The 24,167-nt window shown below is 42.7% G+C and overlaps 1 protein-coding gene across 1 annotated transcript in view; it reads left to right on the top strand.

Annotated features, from left to right (window-relative positions):
• The window catches only part of cfap77 (cilia and flagella associated protein 77), an 83,073-nt gene extending 59,154 nt beyond the window's left edge, over positions 1-23,919 (top strand). Inside the window, exons 3-7 of the mRNA XM_084176184.1 lie at positions 3,857-3,956; positions 6,384-6,627; positions 21,024-21,129; positions 21,572-21,673; positions 23,358-23,919. Coding sequence (XP_084032310.1) covers positions 3,857-3,956; positions 6,384-6,627; positions 21,024-21,129; positions 21,572-21,673; positions 23,358-23,468 — 663 coding nt within the window. The 3' untranslated portion in view covers positions 23,469-23,919. The remainder of the gene's footprint in view (positions 1-3,856; positions 3,957-6,383; positions 6,628-21,023; positions 21,130-21,571; positions 21,674-23,357) is intronic.
• Positions 23,920-24,167: the final 248 nt, after the last annotated feature.

Below are 24,167 nucleotides of genomic sequence, written 5' to 3'. Positions count from 1 at the left end.
AAGCCAGTAAGAGACAAAGAACCACTCGACCACCATTTTGTCTTACTACCGCTACTAAAACACTCGCTCTTTTGAAACAAAACTCTCCATTTAAAAGGGTTGCTTAAATGTTTATACCATATCACAATCAATGTCTTTCCAAAAATAATTTTGATCTTGTTTGGAATATTTTATGGTAATTAGTGCTTTTAAGTACCTGGGATAATTAACAGTAATTTATACAGGTAGTGTCTTTACACCTATTAACGTCTCTAAAGACTTACTGATAAAGTAGCTGACAATTGATCACTTCCACACAAGTCTGACATATTTGACGTTCTTGTCCACGAGTTAGAATTTTCAAATGTGCTCCCAAGTGCTGTTCTACTTGCGACTTTTGCATATAATTTTTTTGAAATTGTAAAAAAATTTGAACGGTTTCAACAGTGAGGTTTGAAACATCAAGGTCCTCAAGCTTTCCATGTTCGTTTTTGACAGCTTAGGGAATCTTCTGCATCTAGGAGCTCTTCATCAATAGGCCTGGTGAGGAAGAAATGGTGGATTCAGAAGCTGGCTGATCCTGTAGTAGCCTGGTCCCAGATCTGTTTGCGCTATCATGTCAACTTCACTGGTGTACCACTCACCCCCGCAGCCCCCGCAAGGTGGGGGGGGCCCACAGGCTCTTTTTCCCCCCTGGAGTCCCTCCCCCTCCTTGGAGTCACCCCCCCCCCCCCCTCTCCCTGGAGTCCCCCCCAGATAGCAAATGAACATGTCATAAGCCATGGCAAAAACATTTAGAATTCCAGTAAATTGGCTGAAAAACTTCAGCATCATGGCAAAATGTGTAGAATAGTCACAGAGGTTCTCCACACTACCAAAGCTGACTCTTTCTCCTCTGTTCTCATCCTCCTAGATCTATCCGCTGCCTTCGACACCGTGAACCATCAGATCCTCCTCTCATCCCTCTCATGGCTGGGTGTCACAGGCTCTGCACACTCTTGGATTGCATCCTACCTGGCAGGCCGCTCCTACCAGGTGACATGGAGAGGATCTGTGTCTGCACCACGTACTCTCACTACTGGTGTCCCCCAAGGCTCGGTTCTAGGCCCTCTCCTCTTCTCTCTATAAGTCACTCGGCTCCATCATATCCTGGCATGGTCTCTCCTATCATTGCTATGCGGATGAAACACACATCAACTTTTCTCCATCCCCCCCTTCTGACACCCAGGTGGCGACACGCATCTCTGCGTCCCTGGCAGATATCTCAACTTGGATGTCGGCCCACCACCTCAAGCTCAACCTCGACAAGACGGAGCTGCTCTTCCTCCTGGGGAAGGCCTGCCCGCTCAAAAGACCTCTCCATCACGGTTGACAACTCCACAGTATCGCCCTCCCAGAGTGCAAAGAACCTTGGCGTGACCCTGGACAACACTCTGTCGTTCTCTGCAAACATCAAACCAGTGACTCGCTCCTGCAGGTTCATGTTCTACAACATCTGTAGACTATGACCCTACCTCACACAGGAAGCAGCGCAGGTCCTAATCCAGGCGCTTGTCCTCTCCCATCTGGACTACTGCAACTCGCTGTGGCTGGGCTCCCCGCTTGTGCCAGCAAACCCCTTCAATTTATCCAGAAAGCTGCAGCCTGCCTGGTTTTCAACCATCCCAAGTTCTCTCATGTCACCCCGCTCCTCCGCACACTCCACTGGCTTCCAGTCGAAGTTTGCATCCACAACAACACCATGGTGCTTAACTACGGAACAGCAAGAGGAACTGCCCCTCCCTACCTTCAGGCTATGCTCAAACCCTACACCCCAACCCGAGCACTCTGTTCTGCCACCTCAGGTCTCTTGGCCCTCCCACCCCTACGGGAAGGCAGCTCACGCTCAGCCCAGTCCAAGCTTGGTCTTTTACCTGTGATATGTGGTTGTCCCACCTAGCTATCTTAAGATGAATGCACTAACTGTAAGTTGATCTGGATAAGAGCATCAGCTAAATGACTCAAATGTAAATGTACAATTATTAGCTATAAAACTGTACATTTTTCACTCTGCCCCATGGCAATAGGTGTAGAATTGCAGGAAATTAGCTTTAAAGATGCCAAATTCTCTCAGCCTCATTGCAGAATTATATGAGATTAGCTGTAAAACTGCAGATTTTTCTCTCTGTCCCATGGTAAAATGTGTAGAATTGCAAGAGATTAGCTATAAAACATACTTTTTTACCCCCAGTACCAGTCAAAAGTTTGGACACACCTACTCATTCAAGGGTTTTTCTTTATTTTTTTACTATTTTCTACATTGTAGAATAATAGTGAAGACATCAAAACTATGAAATAACACATATGGAATCATGTAGTAACCCAAAAAGTGTTAAACAAATCAAAATATACTTTATATTTGAGATTCTTCAAAGTAGCCACCCTTTGCCTTGATGACAGCTTTGCACACTCTTGCCATTCTCTCAACCAGCTTCATGAGGAATGCTTTTCCAACCGTCTTGAAGGAGTTCCCACATATGCTGAGCACTTGTTGGCTGCTTTTCCTTTATCTGCGGTCCAACTCATCCCAAACCATCTCAATGGGGTTGAGGTCGGGTGATTGTGGAGGTCAGGTCATCTGATGCAGCACTCCATCACTCTCCTTCTTGGTCAAATAGCCTTTACACAGCCTTGAGGTGTGTTTTGGGTCATTGTCCTGTTGAAAAACAAATGATAGTCCCACTAAGCGCAAACCAGATGGGATGGCGTATTGCTGCAGAATGCTGTGGTAGCCATGCTGGTTAAGTGTGCCTTGAATTCTAAATACATCACTGACAGAGTCACCAGCAAAGCACCCCCACACCATCACACCTCCCCCTCCATGCTTCACGGTGGGAACCACACATGCAGAGATCATCCGTTCACCTACTCTGCATCTCACAAAGACACGGCGGTTGGCAGATTTCCACTGGTCTAATGTCCATTGCTTGTGTTTCTTGGCCCAAGCAAGTCTCTTCTTCTTATTGGTGTCCTTTAGTAGTGGTTTCTTTGCAGCAATTCGACTATGAAGGCCTGATTCACGCAGTCTCCTCTGAACAGTTGATGTTGAGATGTGTCTTGAACTCTGTGAAGCATTTATTTGGGCTGCAATCTGAGGTGCAGTTAACTATAATTAACTTATCCTCTGCAGCAGAGGTAACTCTGGGTCTTCCTTTCCAGTGGCGGTACTCATGAGAGCCAGTTTCATCATAGAGCTTGATGGTTTTTGTGACTGCACTTGAAGAAACGTTCAAAGTTCTTGAAATTTCCCGGATTGACTGACCTTCATGTCTTAAAGTAATGATGGACTGTCGTTTCTCTTTGCTTATTTGAGCTGTTCTTGCCATAATACGGACTTGGTCTTTTACCAAATATGGCTATCTTCTGTATACCAACCCTATTTTGTCACAACACAACTGATTGGCTCAAACGCATTAAGAAGGAAAGAAATTCCACAAATTAACTTTTAACAAGGCACACCTGTTAATTGAAATGCATTAAAGGTGACTACCTCATGAAGCTGGTCCATCCAGGACGGAGGAGTCTCAGAAGGTAGGGGGTGTGCAAAGTGGCTATCCTGCATCACTCATCAAGGCAAAGGGTGGCTACTTTGAAGAATCTCAAATATAAAATATACTTCTATTTGATTAACACCTTTTTGGTTACTATATGATCCCATATGTGTTATTTCATAGTTTTGATGTCTTCACTATTATTCTACAATGTAGAAAATAGTACAAATAAAGAAAAACTCTGGAATGAGTAGGGTGTCCAAACGTTTCACTGGTACTGTATGTAGCACCCAAAGATTCTAGCTTTAAAGAGAATACTGTCCTGTTTTTCTGTCTGTTACCTACAGCCAGCGCTTGGGAAGACCAAGTCTAAAGGGTTGGCATGTCTTGGACCTGACTTTGTGTACGGAACTGCCACGACCATCCAGGACGGAGGAGTCTCAGAAGGTAGGGGGTGTGCAAAGTGGCTATCCTGCATCACTCAATTGGGTGTTAGCCTACCCGAAATCATGACTATTATTATGAATCCTCCTTTGCAGCCCTTGTGGTCCATTCTTTACTTTAGCCCCAGACTAAGCATTGATAGGTGAGTGGAACCCCTCCACAGCACACAATAAAATTTAAAAAACTCCACAGCACATGGTAGAAATGATCTTGGATATTATTCAATGTGTCTGTCAGGCACACACACGCTGGCTGCACTGGAGAGGGCTAGATTGTGACGGCCATGGCAGTACCCCATATGGCTAACTATTTCACTACTTAGGGAATAGGGTGCCATTTCGGATATAACCCATGTGTCCCCATTACCGTCAGCCCTGATGTCACAGTGTGTTTGGTTGAGAAAGCGTCCCCTCAGGCAGCCGGCCCTCCCTGTCACTCTCCCTCTTCTCACCAGCTAAACTGTGCATGGCCTCCTCCTCGTCCTCAACTTCCGTCAGCGGACAGACGCTGGGGAATGTCAAACTCTCTCCTGAACCCCCACCAAACCAACCCTCGAACCCCCCTCCAGGCCCTCGCCACCCACACCCAGTGGGAACGTCTCCCGATCGGCTCGACTGTCAATCGTGAGCCGCTCTAAGTGTTTAAACACTCAACTCTCTCAAATTAAACCCCCCCCCCCTTAGATCTGTCACTACCCACTAGACAGAGAGCGCTCTTTTAAAAATGTTGTTAAAAAAACAGTGTGAATTTCAATAATTGTGACAAGGATAACAAAGGCACACTGTCAGCGACGGTGGTAACGACACCTGGGGAACACACCTCTATCTCGTCACCGAGACAGAGATGACTGAGAGAGGGAGTCAAGCGCCATATGAAGATGTCACCGTCTCGCAACTAATCAAAACCCCTCTGATGGAAATTGGTGTTGCAATGAGCTGCTTCACAGAGAACAGTCTTGTTCCTACTCTTTACACAGCTATAAATATTTCAGGAAAGACATTATCTACTGTACGTCAGCGATTGATGTATCTTTGCATAGTTGTAGCCCTGTAGACGCCACCCAGCTTGCACATTTGGTTCCTTGAATGTTGTGGGAACGTATGTTTTTGGTTTTCCATTGGTTGTGGGAAGGAAGCCATACGTTTCCTGACTGGTAAAACTGAAGGTTTCTAAACGTTCTGAGAACAGAAGTGAACATTTAGCCTGTTCTGGGAACGTTTTACTCTGGTTCCTTTAAAGTTTTCCTGGGAGGTTTTATGAAATCTCTGAGATCAGAAATTGAAGGTTATTTGGAGGTCTTTGAATAAAACTTTCACTGAATGTTTCAATAAGACTTTTAATAACACTGCTTGCTTATTTTGGGTCAACTTTTTTTTTAGAACTCCATGCACAGATAGGACACATGGAAATTCATTTCCTTAGGCATTAATCATGCAAACATATTTCTTTTTTTATTGTGATACAGCATCAGTGAGATATGAACCTATGATCTTCTGTTCTCTATCCATGTAATTAGTCCCCTGTGCCACCAGTATGGAGCTAGCATGCCATGTTTTTTTACACACACAAAGCTGTTAATTTTAGTCTATTCAAACAGACCCCATTTCAAAGGAAACAAGCACTCATTAAGATCAGGTGTGGCCAATTGTGGGTGTGGCCAACATCCCTGAACACACTTAACAAGATAGAGGATAGAGATAGTTTTGTCTTAACGTTCGCAAAACAATTTGAGAAATGACTTTAAATAGAACCATGAGGAAACGTTATGCTGAAGTACTGAAATTCCTACAGAAGAATGTTGTTTCTTAATGCTCTCTAAACTATTTGAGAACATTCCCAATGTCAAACCAGTTGGAGAACATTCCTAGAACATTACCAAAATGTAAATTAAATGTAGCCATGTTTGAACTCTTAGGAAACATTTTGTTAAAGTTATGAAATAGGGAGAAAACAACTTTTATTTTGTGAAGTTCCTTGAATGTGCTGAGAATGTTCCAAAGCCAAGCCACAATCCTGCACTATTCGCAGAAAGTTGTGGGAAGGTTTTATGAAAAATAACCATAGGACAATTACACTCTCACCAACCTCTAAGAAATATATGGTTCTCAAACATTATGTGCTAGCTGGGCATGCTTTGAGATAGAAATGGCTGCATTGGACCTTTAATAACAAATTTGACATTTGTCTTTGGGGGAAGTAACTGTGTTGAAGTATATATGGGGAAAAGATTGTTGAAGGGGTGGATCTTATTTAGTTTTGTCAACCTGATTATATACAGAAAGAAAAACAGAAGTAAATAAATAAATACAAATAATAACAATAATAATACATTTGATTAAAATAAATAGTAATTGCGTGTTAGAGGAGACACTTTGTGAATACGGTCCCTGAACTATCTCTCTGCCATTGTGTTGTCTCCTACTCTCCCAGCCTTGTCCAACTGGCACACACACTCCCTGCCCACTAGTGGCAGTAGTGGCCACTCCAGGAGGCCTGAGAAGGACTTTGTGGCTCTGAACCGCGAGGGGGTGAAGTCCGGCCTGGTGACTGCCAAGGAGCATTACCAGTACCGCGCCACCCACGACAGGAGACGAGCCGCCCCTGCCAGAAGGGGCTCTCATGTCCCTGTGCCCCCTCGCATCCCCCCTGACACTACCTTTGGCATCTCGACACGGTGAGTGTCCCACTTTATTTGATCTGATGTGGTGTTCAAAATGACACCCTATTCCCTATCTAGTGCACTAGATAGGTAATAGCAATAGGGTGTAATTTCAGATGCAACTTCTCTCATACTGGAACAGGGCATCACAACATGAAGGGAAGGAAATGATAGTTACAATACTGTGGATGGCCAATTTGCTAATGTGTTCTATCCATTTTTATTGAGATATAGCAGTATATGTTCTCTATACTGTTTTCATTTTGACAAAAGGTGAATTTGCCATTACACTTCTTAATGTGAGCTGGACAGCCAGCCGACGCCACCACTTAGCTAACGAATCAATTTGTAGCTATTATGCACAACGGCACAACTTGTGTAGAACGTGCACGCTTTGCTCTGTAGCGTACAGACATCTCTCCACCAAAGCTTTATACGTGTCTGTCTCCTCTCAAGGGAACACATGTTTGAATTCACAGCAGCAGTGGATATGTTATTAATAGATCTCAAGCAAGAGATCCCATTGAAATAATGAAATCACAACCACAGCAACATGAATAGGTGCCAGCATTTATTTAGCTTAATTCCCTCGATGAGGATCTGCGCTCTGTGTGTTCATAGGGAAAAATCGGAACACTAATCTAGTTGTTTTCAGCCGCAATGCTGCTAATAGGTTGTCATGGCTGATTGGAAGTCAGTGGTGAGGCTGTTTTAGCAAGTGTTTGTGTTTTGTGGAGGATGTGTGTCTGTATTAGTGGAGATATGACAGCCCTAGACCGCCTGCTGCATCAAACATCCTCTTGTCCCAGACACAGACAGCCCTACAACACTGGGCCAACACTGCCTGCAACATACTGGACACACTCACTTAAAGAAGACAAGATGCCACTAGCTGTATCATTACACAAGCATTATAGTAGTATAGCATTACAGACGGATAGTAAAATCCAAACTTCAAGTTTATTGACATTATATAGCATTGGCTGGGGTATCTTTACCCCAGTGCAATCTGTAACAATCGTGAAGCATGATGCAGTTTTGAAGCATTCAGAGTCAGTACTATGAAGAATTCACAGTCAGTACTACTTCAGTCAGTACTATGACGCATTCACAGTCAGTACTATGAAGCATTCACAGTCAGTACCCAGCTAGCACTTAACTACATGTGTCTTAGGTCTTGGTGAGAGCGTGTTTGTCCTATGGTTCTTTTGCATACCTTCCCACAACTTTCTGGGAATGGTGCAGGAAGGATAGTTGCTTGGCTTTGGAACACTCAGTACATTTGAGGAACTTAACAAAAAAACATTATTTACTTGGTATTTCAAACTCATTCCACGGAGGGCCGGTTGTCTGCAGGTTTTTGTTTTTTCCTGACTTTAAGACCTAGACAACCAGGTGAGGGGAGTTCCTTACTAATTAGTGACCTTAATTAATCAATCAAGTACAAGGGTAGAGCGAAACCCGCAGACACTCGGTCCTCCGCGGAATGAGTTTCACACATGCTTTAACAGAACTTTTCCTAACATTTCAAACATGGTTACAGTTAATTACATTTTTGGTAATGTTCTAGGAACTTTCTCCAAATGGTTTGACATTGGACATTTTCTCAAATAGTTCCAAAAATATCTTCAACATTCATCGGTGGGAATTTCAGTATTCAGCATAACTTTTCCAACAGGTTTCCTCATGGTTCTATTTAAAGTCATGTTCTCAAATAGTTCCAAGAACGTTAAGAAACAACAATCTTCTGTGGGAATTTCAGTACTTTAGCATAACGCTTCCTCATGGTTTTATTTAAAGTCATGTTCTCAAATTGTTCAGTCAACTTTAAGAAATAACATTCTTCTGTGGGAATTTCAGTGCTTCTACAGAACATTCCATACAACTTCCCATGTGGTTCTATTTAATGTCATATTTTTCCTACATTCTGGGAACGTTCTCAAAAATGGTGTGACTTAAACGATGTTCTCAGAACGTTCAGTGTGTGTATGGTTCTCTTTTATGTCAGTTCTTTGCAATATTCTGGGAATGTTCTAAAAAATGGAATTCTACATATTAACATCAATAAGCTCTAAATTCCGTTCTCAGAACATGAAGAAAACTTTCCATAAAACCCCAAAGAAAATGTTCTAAGAATGTTATTTAAAAACATATACATTCCGTTCTCAACGTCAACAAAACTCTCTCTATCCTCTATCTTGTTAAGTGTGTTCAGGTGTGTTGGCTGTGCCCACTAATTGGCCACACCTGATCTTAATGTGTGCTTGTTTCCTTTTCCTTTAGGGTTGGGGGTGGGAGAGGTATGCGAACCCTGGTTAGGGTAAGGGTTAAGGTTAGGGTTGGGGGTGGGAGAGGGATGCGAACCCTGGTTAGGGTAAGGGTTAAGGTTAGGATTGGGGGTGGGAGCGGGAGCGGGATGCGAACCCTGGTTAGGGTAAGGGTTAAGGTTAGGGTTGGGGGTGGGAGAGGGATGCGAACCCTGGTTAGGGTAAGGGTTAAGGTTAGGGTTGGGGGTGGGAGAGGGATGCGAACTCTGGTTAGGGTAAGGGTTAGGATTGGGGGTGGGAGCGCGAGCGGGATGCGAACCTTGGTTGGGGTAAGGGACAGGGTTGGGTAAGGTGATAAGCCAGGGTTGGGTAGGGTTGGGTTCAGACAGAGAATTGGATGGGTTTGTGTTGTATGCTTGTGTTGGCTGAATGGGAGGGAGAGCCGCCAACGTGCTGTTCTTGATCGTTCTTAAAAACCTCTTGGAGTTACCTTGCCCTCTAAGGACATGAAATAAGGTTGAGATGGCATGGTCCAGTAAGAAAAATGTATGCACTCAATAACTGTAAGTCGCTCTGGATAAGAGCGTCTGCTAAATGACTAAAATGTAAAAATGTTAAATGGGGTCTGTTTGAATAGACTAAAATGAACAGCTTTGTATGCATAAAAAAACATGGCATGCTAGCTCCATCCTGGTGGCGCAGTGGACTAATTCCATGGATAGAAACCAGCCATGTCACAATAGAAAATACATGCATAATTAATGCCTAAGCAAATTAATTTCAATTGGTCCTATCTATGCTTGAAGTTCAAAAAAGTTAACCCAAAATAAGAAAGCAGTGCTATTAAAAGTCTAACATTCAATAAAAGTTTCAAGGAAGTTATTCAAAAACCTCAGAATAACCTTTCAATTATGTTCTTAGAGTGTTAAGAAAACTTTCATTAATAACCACAACAAAACGTTCACAATATTTAGAGAACATTATTTAACCCTCTAGAGTCTACTAAGTCCTGTCTAAGCCGGGGGACATTGAATTTGGCATTACTTCTATTAGCCAATAGAAACGCATTGAATAACAGATTCACTACATGGAACAACAGATAGTCCCCCAAAAAAATCTAAAATAAAGTTTGTTCTGAAGTGTCTGTCCTATATCTGAGAGATAAAAGAAAGATCAGGAAACAATATATATATATATTTTTTTACATGCATTTATCCCCTTATTTTAGGCACTAGACTATCTCCATATATACATCCATTAATTTTTTTCACTGGTACCGGGGACCTTCAGACGAGTCTTGTGAGGCATCCTAAAACAGAGAACACCATCATGTTCATGAGTGTCTCAGCTTTCCACAGAGGGGTCATTTTAGTGTGCAGCCCAAACCATTCCGATGCTACAGACAGAAGTTGGCAGAAGAGGCTGTACCAATTTCAGAGAACACCATCGTGTTCGTGAGAGTCTCATCTTTAATAGTTAGTAGGCCAAACCGTTTGGACGCTACAGACATTTTCGTGAGAAGACCGATTTTTGGGACGTCTCATGGTCTGACAAAGACCGCTCTAGCTCTGCCAGCTTTCACCTTTCAGATGCGGAAGGTCGATATCGGCGGATGCGGTGGATTGAGACACAGCCCATGCAAAAAAACATATCTCTAGCTTAAACAGATGGATTTTGATGGGGATTTTTTTATTATGTTAATTAGATTTCCACGGGGCCGCGGAAATTGTAGCCGAAGGGTTCATTACTGTCAAATAACCTATCATTTCCGTTCTCAGAGCATTGAAACAACTTTAAAGTAACCAGAGTAAAAAGTTCTCAGAACCTCCCTGCAACCTAAAAATAAACACTCCCAGAACAGGCACAATTGTCACTTCTGTTTTCAGAATGTAAAATAAAATATTAAGTTTTACCGGTATAGAAAGGTATGGCTTAATTCCCACAATCAATGTGAAACCAAAAACATACGTTCCCACAACTATGAAGCATTTAGTCAGTATGAAGCATTCACAGTCAGTACTATAAAGCATTCTGTCAGTACTATGAAGCATTCACAGTCTGTTCTAGCATTCACAGTCAGTACTACGAAACACTCAGTCAGTACTGTGAAGCATTCACAGTCAGTATTATGAAGCATTCACAGTCAGTACTATGAAGCAGTGGTGTAGTGCTATTTTATTTAGGGGAAGGAGCGCAAACAAATTACATAAATGACGTCATCATTTCTCATTCAAAGTTTGTACCGACAGATGTAGAATAGGCCTATCCATAAAATCCATCCTCCAATTGCAACATCTGCCTATGCCCACACATTTTGTCTCAATATTTTATTTTATTTGTAATTCACTGAAACACCAAGTTAGGCATAGGCCTACCTTATTTCAAAATAGTAAATTATACTTCTTCATGTTTTACCGGTGAAATGTCCGAACTGCATGCTAATCATTTGAGCTCAATCAGTTTCATGGGAATATGCATTTAGATCTTCTTGAATGACTGTTTCGTGAGCGGATGGTGTTAACAAACTATAAGCCTTTCTTGGACCCCTATTTTGTTTCAATCAAAGCATCCTGCCTCCTGGCGCACGCGCTGTTGAGTTTGAGATGTATTTTTACTATTCAGCTTCAGATAAGAAAGGACTAAGGAATGAGGAGGTGTTTTTGGTGTAACATATTACAGTATATGCTATTCTTTTCGGTTCTGTTATGTAAAATACGAATTAGTCATTATGATCTTGCGAGAGATTGACTCAGCTTTAATCAAAATGTACTAAACGGCACCATTGTGAGAAGAGAGAATCTTCTATTTGTAATAATAATAAGTGATGAGTAGGACGTAGGACGTAGGCAACGGATCTTGATGGTGAGGGTTAAGCGATTTGAGCGCCCTTCGAATTGTGGTGCTGAAAGGATAGCATATTGGTCACATATTGTTCTGCGTTCCGATACACAAGAGGGGGAGTTCTTCCAATTTGGCCTGCTCAAAGTGGTCAAGCCTCAGACCGACGGGTCTCTGCACATGCCTACAGTAATTCATCATTCGCGCCACCGCCTGAGAGAGAAGACAGGGAAGAAACCACCATTTACCTACCTATAGGCTGCTGTAGCCTACATATATATTTAGTTTGTCATTATATAATTTTCATGGAATTTTAGTGGTAATTAAATATAATTTATTGAGAATCTATCAGAATTAATTTCAGCAATATTTTTACCAGATCCATGTATTCTCAAATTGAAAAAAGTGTAGGAGCGCCAAATTATACAAATATAAAGCCCATCATCCACACACATTCTTTCAATGAACATTTTGATTTTTGGAATTGGTTTAAGAAAGACATTATGGACGTGGACATGTGTTAGTTCCGATTGTCTGATCCTGCTGGCTCTCACACGCCGTAGCCCCTGAGTTGAGAGCGCAGGCTGGGGATGGAGAGGAGCGGGAGGGCTTGGGGTGGTAGAGGGACTATGTGAGAAAGAAAACCTATTCATCATCGAGATCGTTGCCTCCACCATCATGTGACAGGGGATCTCACATCACATCCTAAGTGTAGTAGGATTGTCACAATACCAGTATGCGTTGATACCACAATAATCGATTTTACATGGCAAAAAAAGAAAACACGAAGCAGACTAAATTCTATGCTCCTCCGGAAATAAACAAATGTGACTCTGGGTGACAACAGAAGGCTGTGTGTTTGGAACATTAGCACTGTGTTGCTCAACAAATAAGACTGGCATTCAGTTCAAGGTGCATTATCAAAAGGTGCATTGACCTTCACTTTTAAAGGTAATTTACGATAGGCTGACATCAAGTGTTTACCATGAATGTGATCTCTGCGAATGTCAGGGAAATTACCTTTAATAGATACATCGCTGGTAGTGCAGTGCGCAGCGCTGCAACCGGCCTTTGAATGAATCCTGGCCGAAGTCATCTTCATGTTTTGTTTCCTTGCCATAATACTTCGGAGTGTCGCGATACTGGTATCGTGAAAACCCTCAAATGCAGGGATTGTTACGACGAGGCATATGGGCATAGGTTACAAGAGTCCTATCTTTATCCTCTCCCTCCTTGTGGGCAATGGATCTGTAAAATGTAGCAGGATTATTTGGCTAACAACACCCTTGTGTGCAGTTGCTCTATTTCTCAGAGAGTCTTTCCCCATCCTTCTCTCTCTTTCCCCTCTTGGTGTCAAGGGCAGGTTTATCTTCTTCTATCCTGACGCTTGGGCCTGTGTCAGGGGGCTGAGGCAGGGTCAGGGAGTGGGGTACCATAACAGATCATATCATGGTTCCCTGGGGACTTGTTTGGCCCCGCACCCTATCTACCAAATGCCAAGGTGAACTCTAATGTGCATGAGTTAGGATCCTACTACTGAAGCCCCCCTTCCCCCATGCATACAGTGAGGGAAAAAAGTATTTGATCCCCTGCTGATTTTGTACGTTTGCCCACTGACAAAGACATGATCAGTCTATAATTTTAATGGTAGGTTTATTTGAACAGTGAGAGACAGAATAACAACAAAAAAATCCAGAAAAACGCATGTCAACAATTTTAGAAATTGATTTGCATTTTAATGAGGGAAATAAGTATTTGACCCCCTCTGCAAAACATGACTTAGTACTTGGTGGCAAAACCCTTGTTGGCAATCACAGAGGTCAGACGTTTCTTGTAGTTTGCCACCAGGTCAAGTCATTAAGGTTTCGAGGCTGACGTTTGGCAACTCAAACCTTCAGCTCCCTCCACAGATTTTCTATGGGATTAAGGTCTGGAGGCTGGCTAGGCCACTCCAGGACCTTAATGTTCTTCTTCTTGAGCCACTCCTTTGTTGCCTTGGCCGTGTGTTTTGGGTCATTGTCATGCTGGAATACCCCATTTACAACCCATTTTCAATGCCCTGGCTGAGGGAAGGAGGTTCTCACCCAAGATTTGACGGTACATGGCCCCGTCCATCGTCCCTTTGATGCGGTGAAGTTGTCCTGTCCCCTTAGCAGAAAAACACCCCCAAAGCATAATGTTTCCACCTCCATGTTTGACGGTGGGGATGGTGTTCTTGGGGTCATAGGCAGCATTCCTCCTCCTCCAAACACGGCGAGTTGAGTTGATGCCAAAGAGCTACATTTTGGTCTCATCTGACCACAACACTTTCATCCAGTTCTCCTCTGAATCATTCAGATGTTCATTGGCAAACTTCAGACGGGCCTGTATATGTGCTTTCTTGAGCAGGGGGACCTTGCGGGCGCTGCAGGATTTCAGTCCTTCACAGCGTAGTGTGTTACCAATTGTTTTCTTGGTGACTATGGTCCCAGCTGCCTTGAGATCATTGACAAGATCCTCCCGTGTAGTTCTGGGCTGATTCCTCACCATTCTCGTGATCATAGCAACTCCACGAGGTGAGATCTTGCATGGAGCCCCAGGCCAAGGGAGATTGACAGGTATTTTGTGTTTCTTCCATTTGCGAATAATCGCACCAACTGTTGTCACCTTCTCACCAAGCTGCTTGGCGATGGTCTTGTAGCCCATTCCAGCCTTGTGTAGGTCTACAATCTTGTCCCTGACATCCTTGGAGAGCTCTTTGGTCTTGGCCATGGTGGAGAGTTTGGAATCTGATTGATTGCTTCTGTGGACAGGCGTCTTTTATACAGGTAACAAGCTGAGATTAGGAGCACTCCCTTTAAGAGTGCGCTCCTAATCTCAGCTCGTTACCTGTATAAAAGACACCTGGGAGCCAGAAATCTTTCTGATTGAGAGGGGGTTAAATACTTATTTCCCTCATTAAAATGCAAATCAATTTATAACATTTTTGACATGCGTCTTTCTGGATTTTTTTGTTGTTATTCTGTCTCTCACTGTTCAAATAAACCTACCATTAAAATTATAGATGGATCATTTCTTTGTCAGTGGGCAAACGTACAAAATCAGCAGGGGATCAAATACTGTTTTCCCTCACTGTATGACAACACACTGATGCTGATACATGATAATGATAACAGCACACACAGTCCTAGAGCTATGTATTCTGAAGGAGGACGTAACATTCCATAACAGTCACTCTCTGCACTTGTGAGTGACTCTTTACTCACACTTATGAGTAAAGGAATGCTTACACTCCGTCTAGGTGGCCTTATTTCCGCCATGATAAGAAAGGAAGAATCCTCAGATCCAGGCAGACAGTACGGGCAGGGACCAATCCTCTCTCGTCTTCCCCAGACCAGGCTGCTTGTAGCGGGGCTCCTGTAGCACCGCTGTCCAACTTGATTAGGGCTCCATGCTCGTGGAGAGGTGATGAGTGCAGGGCCATGTGGCACGCACTAATGAAGCAATAAAAGTCACCACGGGGGGTGGAGCTGGAGGGGAGGGGCCTGCAGGTTGCCAGTGCCGAGGCAGGCGTTAATTGAGACGTCCCAATCAACTCATATTACCTCCGTATTGCACACATCACATAGCAGAGAGAGAGAGCGAGAGAATGGGGGGAGAGTTCCTCAGATCCTCCTCCATGCTCTTGTGGCTGAATGGAAGCAAGTACCCAAAGCAATGTTCCAACATCTAGTGGAAAGCCTTCCCAGAAGAGGCTGTTATAGCAGCAAAGGGGGGACCAACTCCATATTAATTCCCATGATTTTGGAATGAGATGTTCGACGAGCAGGTGTCCACATACTTGTCGTGTAGGTTCCCAATCTAGCTGGCTAGCTAAAGCCAACTTCATAAAATTGCTAGGTGGCTATTATTACAGAGAAACAACAAAACATTTCCATTTTATTTATTCATCAAGAAGGAATCAATAGGCTACAAAGCTAGATCAAATTCATTTAGCAAAGATATCTCCAGTGAGCCCATCACCGGCAGCTAAAATCAAATCAAAAGCTGTTTGTCAGTCTACACACTCTCTTTTGTTCTGTGGTGCACCTTAGAAGGAATCACTTACTAAGGAGAATGGGGGGGGGGGGGGACGACTCTCTGCCTGGTCCAGTCAGTGTGCCCCCTCCGCAAAATACCGCTGACAGATATTTTTATAAATAATTATGAAAAACCTGGGCTTGAAAATGAAGTTTAGTAATTTATTTAACATCTGATTATAAAAAAATGTACAGGACAAATCTGAAGGGGCATGTGCCCTTGTGCCCCCTATGGGCATGACGCCTCTGGTCATAGTTACAGTAGCCTCAAAATGTGGATGTGGATTTGTTACTCATTTTAAGGTTGAACATTACATTCGTTTTAAGATAGCCTTAACTTGGGCCTCCCGAGTGGCGCAGTGATCTAAGGCACTGCATTGCAGTGCTAGAGGCATCACTACAGACCCGGGTTCGATTCCAGGCTGTATCACTACAATTGGCCCAGCGTCGTCCGGTTTTAGGGGAGGGTTTGGCCAGGGGGGCTTTACTTGGCTCTAGCGACACCCTGTGGTAGGCCGGGCGCCTGCAGGCTGACCTCTGTCGTCAGGTGAACGTTTTCCTCCGACACATTGGTGCGGCTGGCTTCCGGGTTAAGCGGGCGGATGTTAAGAAGCGCGGTTTGGCGGGTGATGTTTCGGAGGACTCGACCCGAGTCCGTTGGGGAGTTGCATCAATGAGACAAGATCGAAATTGGGGAGAAAAAGGGTTATATACAGTGAGGAGAACAAGTATTTAATACACAGCCGATTTTGCAGGTTTTCCTACTTACAAAGCATGTAGAGGTCTGTAATTTTTATCATAGGTACAGTTCAACTGTGAGAGACGGAATCTAAAACAAAAATCCAGAAAATCACCTTGTATGATTTTTAAGTAATTAATTTCCATTTTATTGCATGACATAAGTATTTGATCACCTACTAACCAGTAAGAATTCCGGCTCTCACAGACCTGTTAGTTTTTCTTTAAGAAACCCTCCTGTTCTCCACTCATTACCTGTATTAACTGCACCTGTTTGAACTCGTTACCTGTTTAAAAGACACCTGTCCACACACTCAATCAAACAGACTCCAACCTCTCCACAATGGCCAAGACCAGAGAGCTGTGTAAGGACATCCGGGATAAAATTGTAGACCTGCAAAAGGCTGGGATGGGCTACAGGACAATAGCTTGGTGCTTGGTGAGAAGGTAACAACTGTTGGCGCAATTATTAGAAAATGGAAGAAGTTCAAGATGACGGTCAATCACCCTCGGTCTGGGGCTCCATGCAAGATATCACCTCATGGGGCATCAATGATCATGAGGAAGGTGAGGGATCAGCCCAGAACTACACGGCAGGACCTGGTCAATGACCTGAAGAGAGCTGGGACCACAGTCTCAAAGAAAACCATTAGTAACACACTACGCCGTCATGGATTAAAATCCTGCAGCGCACGCAAGATCCCCCTGCTCAAGCCAGCACATGTCCAGGCCCGTCTGAAGTTTGCCAATGACCATCTGGATGATCCAGAGGAGGAATGGGAGAAGGCCATGTGGTCTGATGAGACAAAAACAGAGCTTTTTGGTCTAAACTCCACTCGCCGTGTTTGGAGGAAGAAGAAGGATGAGTACAACCCCAAGAACACCATCCCAACCGTGAAGCATGGAGGTGGAAACATCATTCTTTGGGGATGCTTTTCTGCAAAGGGGACAGGACGACTGCACCGTATTGAGGGGAGGATGGATGGGGCCATGTATCGCGAGATCTTGGCCAACAACCTCCTTCCCTCAGTAAGAGCATTGAAGATGGGTCGTGGCTGGGTCTTCCAGCATGACAACGACCCGAAACATACAGCCAGGGCAACTAAGGAGTGGCTCCGTAAGAAGCATCTCAAGGTCCTGGAGTGGCCTAACCAGTCTCCAGACCTGAACCCAATAGAACATCTTTGGAGGGAGCTGAAAGTCTGTATTGGCCAGCGACAGCCCGAAACCTGAAGGATCTGGAGAAGGTCTGTATGGAGGAGTGGGCCAAAATCCCTGCTGCAGTGTGTGCAAACCTGGTCAAGACCTACAGGAAACGTATGATCTCTGTAATTGCAAACAAAGGTTTCTGTACCAAATATTAAGTTCTGCTTTTCTGATGTATCAAATACTTGTGTCATGCAATAAAATGTAAATTAATTACTTAAAAATCATACAATGTGATTTTCTGGATTTTTTTATATTTTTTAGATTCCGTCTCTCACAGTTGAAGTGTACCTATGATAAAAAATTACAGACCTCTACATGCTTTGTAAGTAGGAAAACCTGCAAAATCAGCAGTGTATCAAATACTTGTTCTCCCCACTGTATATATATACACAGTACCAGTCAAATGTTTGGACACACATTTACATTTTAGTCATTTAGCAGACGCTCTTATCCAGAGCGACTTACAGGAGCAATTAGGGTTAAGTGCCTTGCTCAAGGGCACATCGACAGATTTTTCACCTAGTCAGCTCGGGGATTAGAACCAGCGACCTTTCGGTTACTGGCACAACGCTCTTAACCACTAAGCTACCTGCCACCACACCTACTCATTCAAGGGTTTTTCTTTATTTAAAAAAAGTGTTAAACAAATCCAAATATATTTTATATTTGAGATTCTTCAAAGTAACCACCCTTTGCCTTGATGACAGCTTTGCACACTCTTGGCATTCTCTCAACCAGCTTCACATGGAATGCTTTTCCAACAGTCATGAAGGAGTTCCCACATATGCTGAGCACTTGTTGGCTGCTTTTCCTTCACTCTGCCGTCAGACTCAAACCCAAACCATCTCAATTGGGTTGAGGTCGGGGGATTGTGGAGACCAGGTCATCTGATGCAGCACTCCATCACTCTCCTTCTTGGAGGTGTGTTAGGTCATTGTCCTGTTGAAAAACAAATGATAGTCCCACTAAGCCCAAACCAGATGGGATGGCGTATCGCTGCAGAATGCTGTGGTAGCCATGCTGGTTAAGTGTGCCTTGAATTCTAAATAAATCACAGACAGTGTCACCAGCAAAGCACACCATAACACCTCCTCCTCCATGCTTTACGGTGGGAACTACACATGCAGAGATCATCCGTTCACTCACACCGCGTCTCACAAAGACACGGCGGTTGGAACCAAAAATCTCCAATTTGGACTCCAGACCAAAGGACACATTTCCACCGGTCTAATGTCCATTGCTTGTGTTTCTTGGACCGAGCAGGTCTCTTCTTATTATTGGTGTCCTTTAGTAGTGGTTTCTTTGCAGAAATTTGACCATGAAGGCCTGATTCACACAGTCCCCTCTGAACAGTTGAGATGTGTCTGTGACTTGAACTCTGTGAAGCATTTATTTGGGCTGCAATTTCTGAGGCTGGTAACTCTAATGAACTTATCCTCTGCAGCAGAGGTAACTCTGGGTTTTCCATTCCTATGGCGGTCCTCATGAGAGCCAGTTTCATCATAGCGCTTGATGGTTTTTGCAACTGCACTTGAAGAAACTTTCAAAGTTCTTGAAATGTTCCATATTGACTGACCTTCATGTCTTAAAGTAATGGACTGTTGTTTCTCTTTGCTTATTTGAGCTGTTCTTGCCATAATATGGACTTGGTCTTTTACCAAATAGGGCCATCTTCTTTATACCTTGTCACAACACAACTGATTGGCTCAAACTCTTTAAAAAGGAAAGAAATTCCACAAATTAACCTTTAAGAAGGCACACTTGTTCATTGAAATGCATTCCAGGTGACTACCTCATGAAGCTGGTTGAGAGAATACCAAGAGTGTGCAAAGCTGTCATCAAGGCAAAGGGTGGCTATTTGAAGAATCTCAAATATAAAATATATTTTGATTTGTTTAACACTTTTTTGGTTACTACATGATTCCATATGTGTTATTTCATAGTGTCATTTCATGTCTTCACTATTATTATACAATTTAAGAAATAGTAAAAATACAGAAAACCGTTGAATGAGTTGGTGTGTCCAAACTTTTGACTGGTAGTGTATATACTGTGTGTGTGTGTATATATATATATAAATAAATTAAAAATTAAAAAGAGCCTTAACTTTAGGCTATTTACTGTAATACAAAAGTAATATTGAATTGTGTTTGGTTGACAATGCAACCAAATATCAACATTTAAAGGAGATGTATGTACTGCTTGGATATTCCCATCTCAGCCACTGGCTTAATCCCATTCTTTAACTTGTATTTTTGGTCGAGCTGGAGACGTGAATCCAACACATAATGAATAGGCTATTTATTGTATTTCAATCTCGAGACATAAATCCAACATATCAATTATTGATTTGGAATAAAATAAATCCTGAAATTAAAGCCAGACTAAGTCAGTGACACAGATGGAACAATCCAATACAGAAGATGAATCTCCTTTAAATGTTTATATTAGGTTGCGTTGACAACTAAACACGCAATTCAATATCACTACATATCATTAAATTTGAAATCAACCAGAGCTTGAAAACCTAGGCCTATTGTGTTGTCTATTGTTAGTTGAATTCTGGGTTGAATTGAAACAATAACTGTTGATGACTTTGCAAATGCCATATAGGCCTAAATAGCAGAATTGATTATACAATATATGAGTGATAAAGTACGGTCACATTTCATTTGCTTTGTTAAACCTACCCTTTGGAATGACTTCGATAGCAACAGTGAATCTATTTTTTTTTTTTTAATTGGAGATCCATTCTCAACAATCGTTCTCACAATAGCACATTGGTAATAGTCAGTGACGGATATCATAGCTAAGCAGGGCTGGGCTTGGTTCAAATCCTTGATGGGAAACCAAAGGGTAACTGTAGATATATTAATTCTCCAGTAGGAGGTGCTGCCCAGCCTATTGTTTTTTTCTTCTCATAGTGGATATAATGTTGAAGATCTGACGTTTTAAAGGTATAAATTAAACATTTTATACGAGATTTGTCTATGTTGATATTTGGTTACCTTAATGGCATAATCCTGTGGTTGAAATTTCACCCTCAAAACAACAGTTGACAACTGATGACTTTTTTGAAATCCAATGTATTCCCCTAGATTCCATGTCACAATACGTTGACAAATGACGTTGAAACAATGTTGATTCAACCAGTTTGTGCCAAGTTGGTAGGAAGTGATTTCAGATGCAGTCACAGTCAAATCTTTCAGCTGCCTCAGAGAAAGAGGTCCCTCTTCTAGTAGTCCCATAGGACAGTCAGTCAGGTCAATGTCAATGTCAGTCCTGTGTTGTGTCGTCTCAGGCCATCCACTCCCATCTGTGAGCTGCTGGAGCACAAGTATGCCCAGCACTGGCTAGAGGAGCAGCAGGCCAAGGAGAGAGCCCTGGAGGAGAGGCAGCTCAACATGGTGAGATTTGGGGACGAGTGGAGAGGAAAGGAGAGGAGAGTGGTTTTAAAGGTAGCCAGGAGCAGTGTTCTCCAGGGTTGGGTTCAATTCCATTTTCAGTTCGGGGGGTGGATTGAAATTACAATTAAAGGATTCTGAAATTGTCTATTGTTTCGTATGAGCATTTTTCCATTCATGAATTGAACGTCAATTTACTTCCTGAATTGACTTTATTGAAAACTGAATTGAGCCCAAACTCATATGCACTATGCATCCTGAAGACTGGCACGCAAGGAAGGGTTATTTATTTTTTATAACCTGTTTTGGAGAAGGTATTACCAGCAGTAGTAGTAAGTAGTACTTGTAGTGGTGGTGGTATAAGTATTAGTATCCATGTTGTGCTTTGGCCTTTCTAAATGTTCTATGTATGTCCATTTCTCTTCTGGCGTGGCTATCCTTGCAGCCTAAGCTGGGCCGCATCCAGGAGACACGGACAACTCTGTTGAGGAAGAGTCGGCCCATGCCTGAGTCTACCCCGCTGTGGAAGCTTCCCCGCTTCCAGCAGGTAAGAGCCCAGTACAGTAACACCACAGCACAGCTACAGGGTCACCAACACTCCAGACTAGACAGCCCAACCAGTTTTACTGTAGTTGTTCTATTACCGTGCGTGTGTGAGTGAGAGAGGTGTATCCTGAAGGCATTTCTACACACAGTCCATAGGGAATCAGTGAGGAATGGAAGGGGAAATAATAAATAATATACTGCCTTAGGGGAGGTTTACAGTCAAATTTATGATTTACAACACACACACAGGCATGTGTAGACCCACACACCCTCAGTGATCCCCCTCGCTCACCTACCTCATGGCTAGCACAGGCCTCCAATTAAATCAAAGTGATGTGTTTTTATTGGCGTTTTACAATGACAAGTGGGCTATCATTGTGACGGCTCTACCTGTCAGTGAGGCAATGAAAATACTCCATTGACAATGCCCACCACTTCCAATTATGGGGGAATCAGCCTGCTGCCGCGCTAACGATCCGCCACTGCCTTCCACACGCATACACACACACAGTCTTCCCCACCTAACTTTACTTTCCCAATTTCTTCCCATTCCTCCATATATATTTCTGGTGCGCTGCCTGGTGTCGAGGTCTGCTTTCGATGCCTGTCAGCTTTAATGAGGCGATTTAAGGTTTATTTTGGCGGCACGCGCACCGCTAAAGTCTTTCTTGTCTGACAGCTGACGGTGAAAGGCGAATGTTAACCTTATAAAAGACTTAACAATCCTCATTATTTTCTGTCAAGTAGCATTTCTGATGGCTCTGGGTTCGGCATTTGCATCCCTGACTTTTCCGGCGTGCTCCGCGTTTCATCTGCTCATCATTTGTTTGTTTGTGTTGTCATTTGTCTTTTACATCTCTCAATTCTATCTTTGTTGAATCGCTTGTTTTTTCTTCCCCGTTTCAATAAGATGCGATGGTTCCACAGGATACATGATTTCTTACCAAACAAAGAGAACATAACAAACAAGTAAATATTTAAATAAACAAATGACACACAGGCAATGTTACACTGTGCTTTTTTCTGGCATGTAGATTTGATAAGGGAACTGATGGGCGCTGTTTTCTCAGTGTTTGAAGCATCCTACAAGCGATTTGCAACATGTTAAATGTAAGAAAAAAGTGTGTACTTGCAGGATTGACTGGCAGTCCGTATCTGAGGACAACTTTTATTCCAAAATCTAAATGTATTTTAGAAAGTACTCTTCCACAATCCACACACATCAATCTAAATGTATTTCAGAAAGTACTCTTCCACAATCCACACACATCAATTGAAATGCCTGGAGGAAAGAGTGAGAAAAGCCTGTGGAGATGCATTATATGTAGGCCTCAAACTCTCCATCACATCTTTCAGAATGTTTACTCACACATTGGAGTTGATCCACATGGCAGGTCCCTTTCATTTTGTTTCCAGTGTTGAGCCCTATCTAGCAGGATGGATTGATCGAAGAGCCCACAGTCATATCTATATAAGACTTTCCTACACATCTATATAAAACGTTGCCATATAAGACTGGGCCAAGTCAAACTCACCATAACATATCTCTATATAAGACTGGTCAAACTAACCATGTCATATCTATTTACAAGCCAAACTCACCATAACATATCTCTATATAAGACTGGTCAAACTAACCATGTCACAAGCCAAACTCACCTTTACTGTTTATCTTTTATCTGCAGGTTGGCCCAGCTCTGGACACCTTCCGGGATCCATATGCTAGAAAGAAGGCCTTCAGTGCCCACTTCTCAGACTCAGTGGCACAGACAGGACAGCTGGGCCAGGCACCCTAGACTGTGGGTTAAAACATACATTAGAGAAGAGTCTATGTAGTAACTGTTGGGGTAGGGAGTAGGGGGCAAAGTCCTGTTTTCCAAGCGGCCTTAATCAAATTGCTCACAGATACAATCAACCTATATGTATTACTGATACTGACAATGTCATTATCATTGGATTTTACTGATTTCTACAACTCCTCAATAACACCTTGTACTTTGAGTTTTTCGACAAAAGAACTGATATTGTACTTTTGGCCGAACCTACACTGTTACCACCACAAGGATTTGTAATATCATGTTTGTAGACGACACTACTCTTTAACTCTGTGAGAAGGTAAAGTACAAAACACTAAAATGCTGTGAAAACGTGTTCCTGGAAAAAATAAAGGAGAAATATTTTTAGTTAATCAAATACACTAACATATTAGTGAGTGCAGTTTTGTGTTTCTATTAACAAGGAGGTAGAAAATCTAATGCTTCACTTTTCACTGTTTGTTATTAGGTCATAGCTTGGCTATAAATCTTTTTCTCTGGTTGTGTTCCAAGTATAAAATATTTGATGGAAAAGTCAAACTGATTTAGCTTCATTTACTTCAATAAATTAATATATTCTATTTTCTGTTTGTTTGCCCACATAGAAAATAATCTGTTTTCTATGTTCATTAGCATAATATAAGGAAAACCACAACCTATACATACGGGACATGTGTAACA

Source organism: Coregonus lavaretus, assembly GCF_964263955.1.
Source record: "Coregonus lavaretus genome assembly, chromosome: 14".
Lineage (NCBI taxonomy): Eukaryota > Metazoa > Chordata > Actinopteri > Salmoniformes > Salmonidae > Coregonus > Coregonus lavaretus.
Note: the sequence above shows the minus strand (reverse complement) of the source record. Positions and strands in the feature narration are given on the sequence as shown.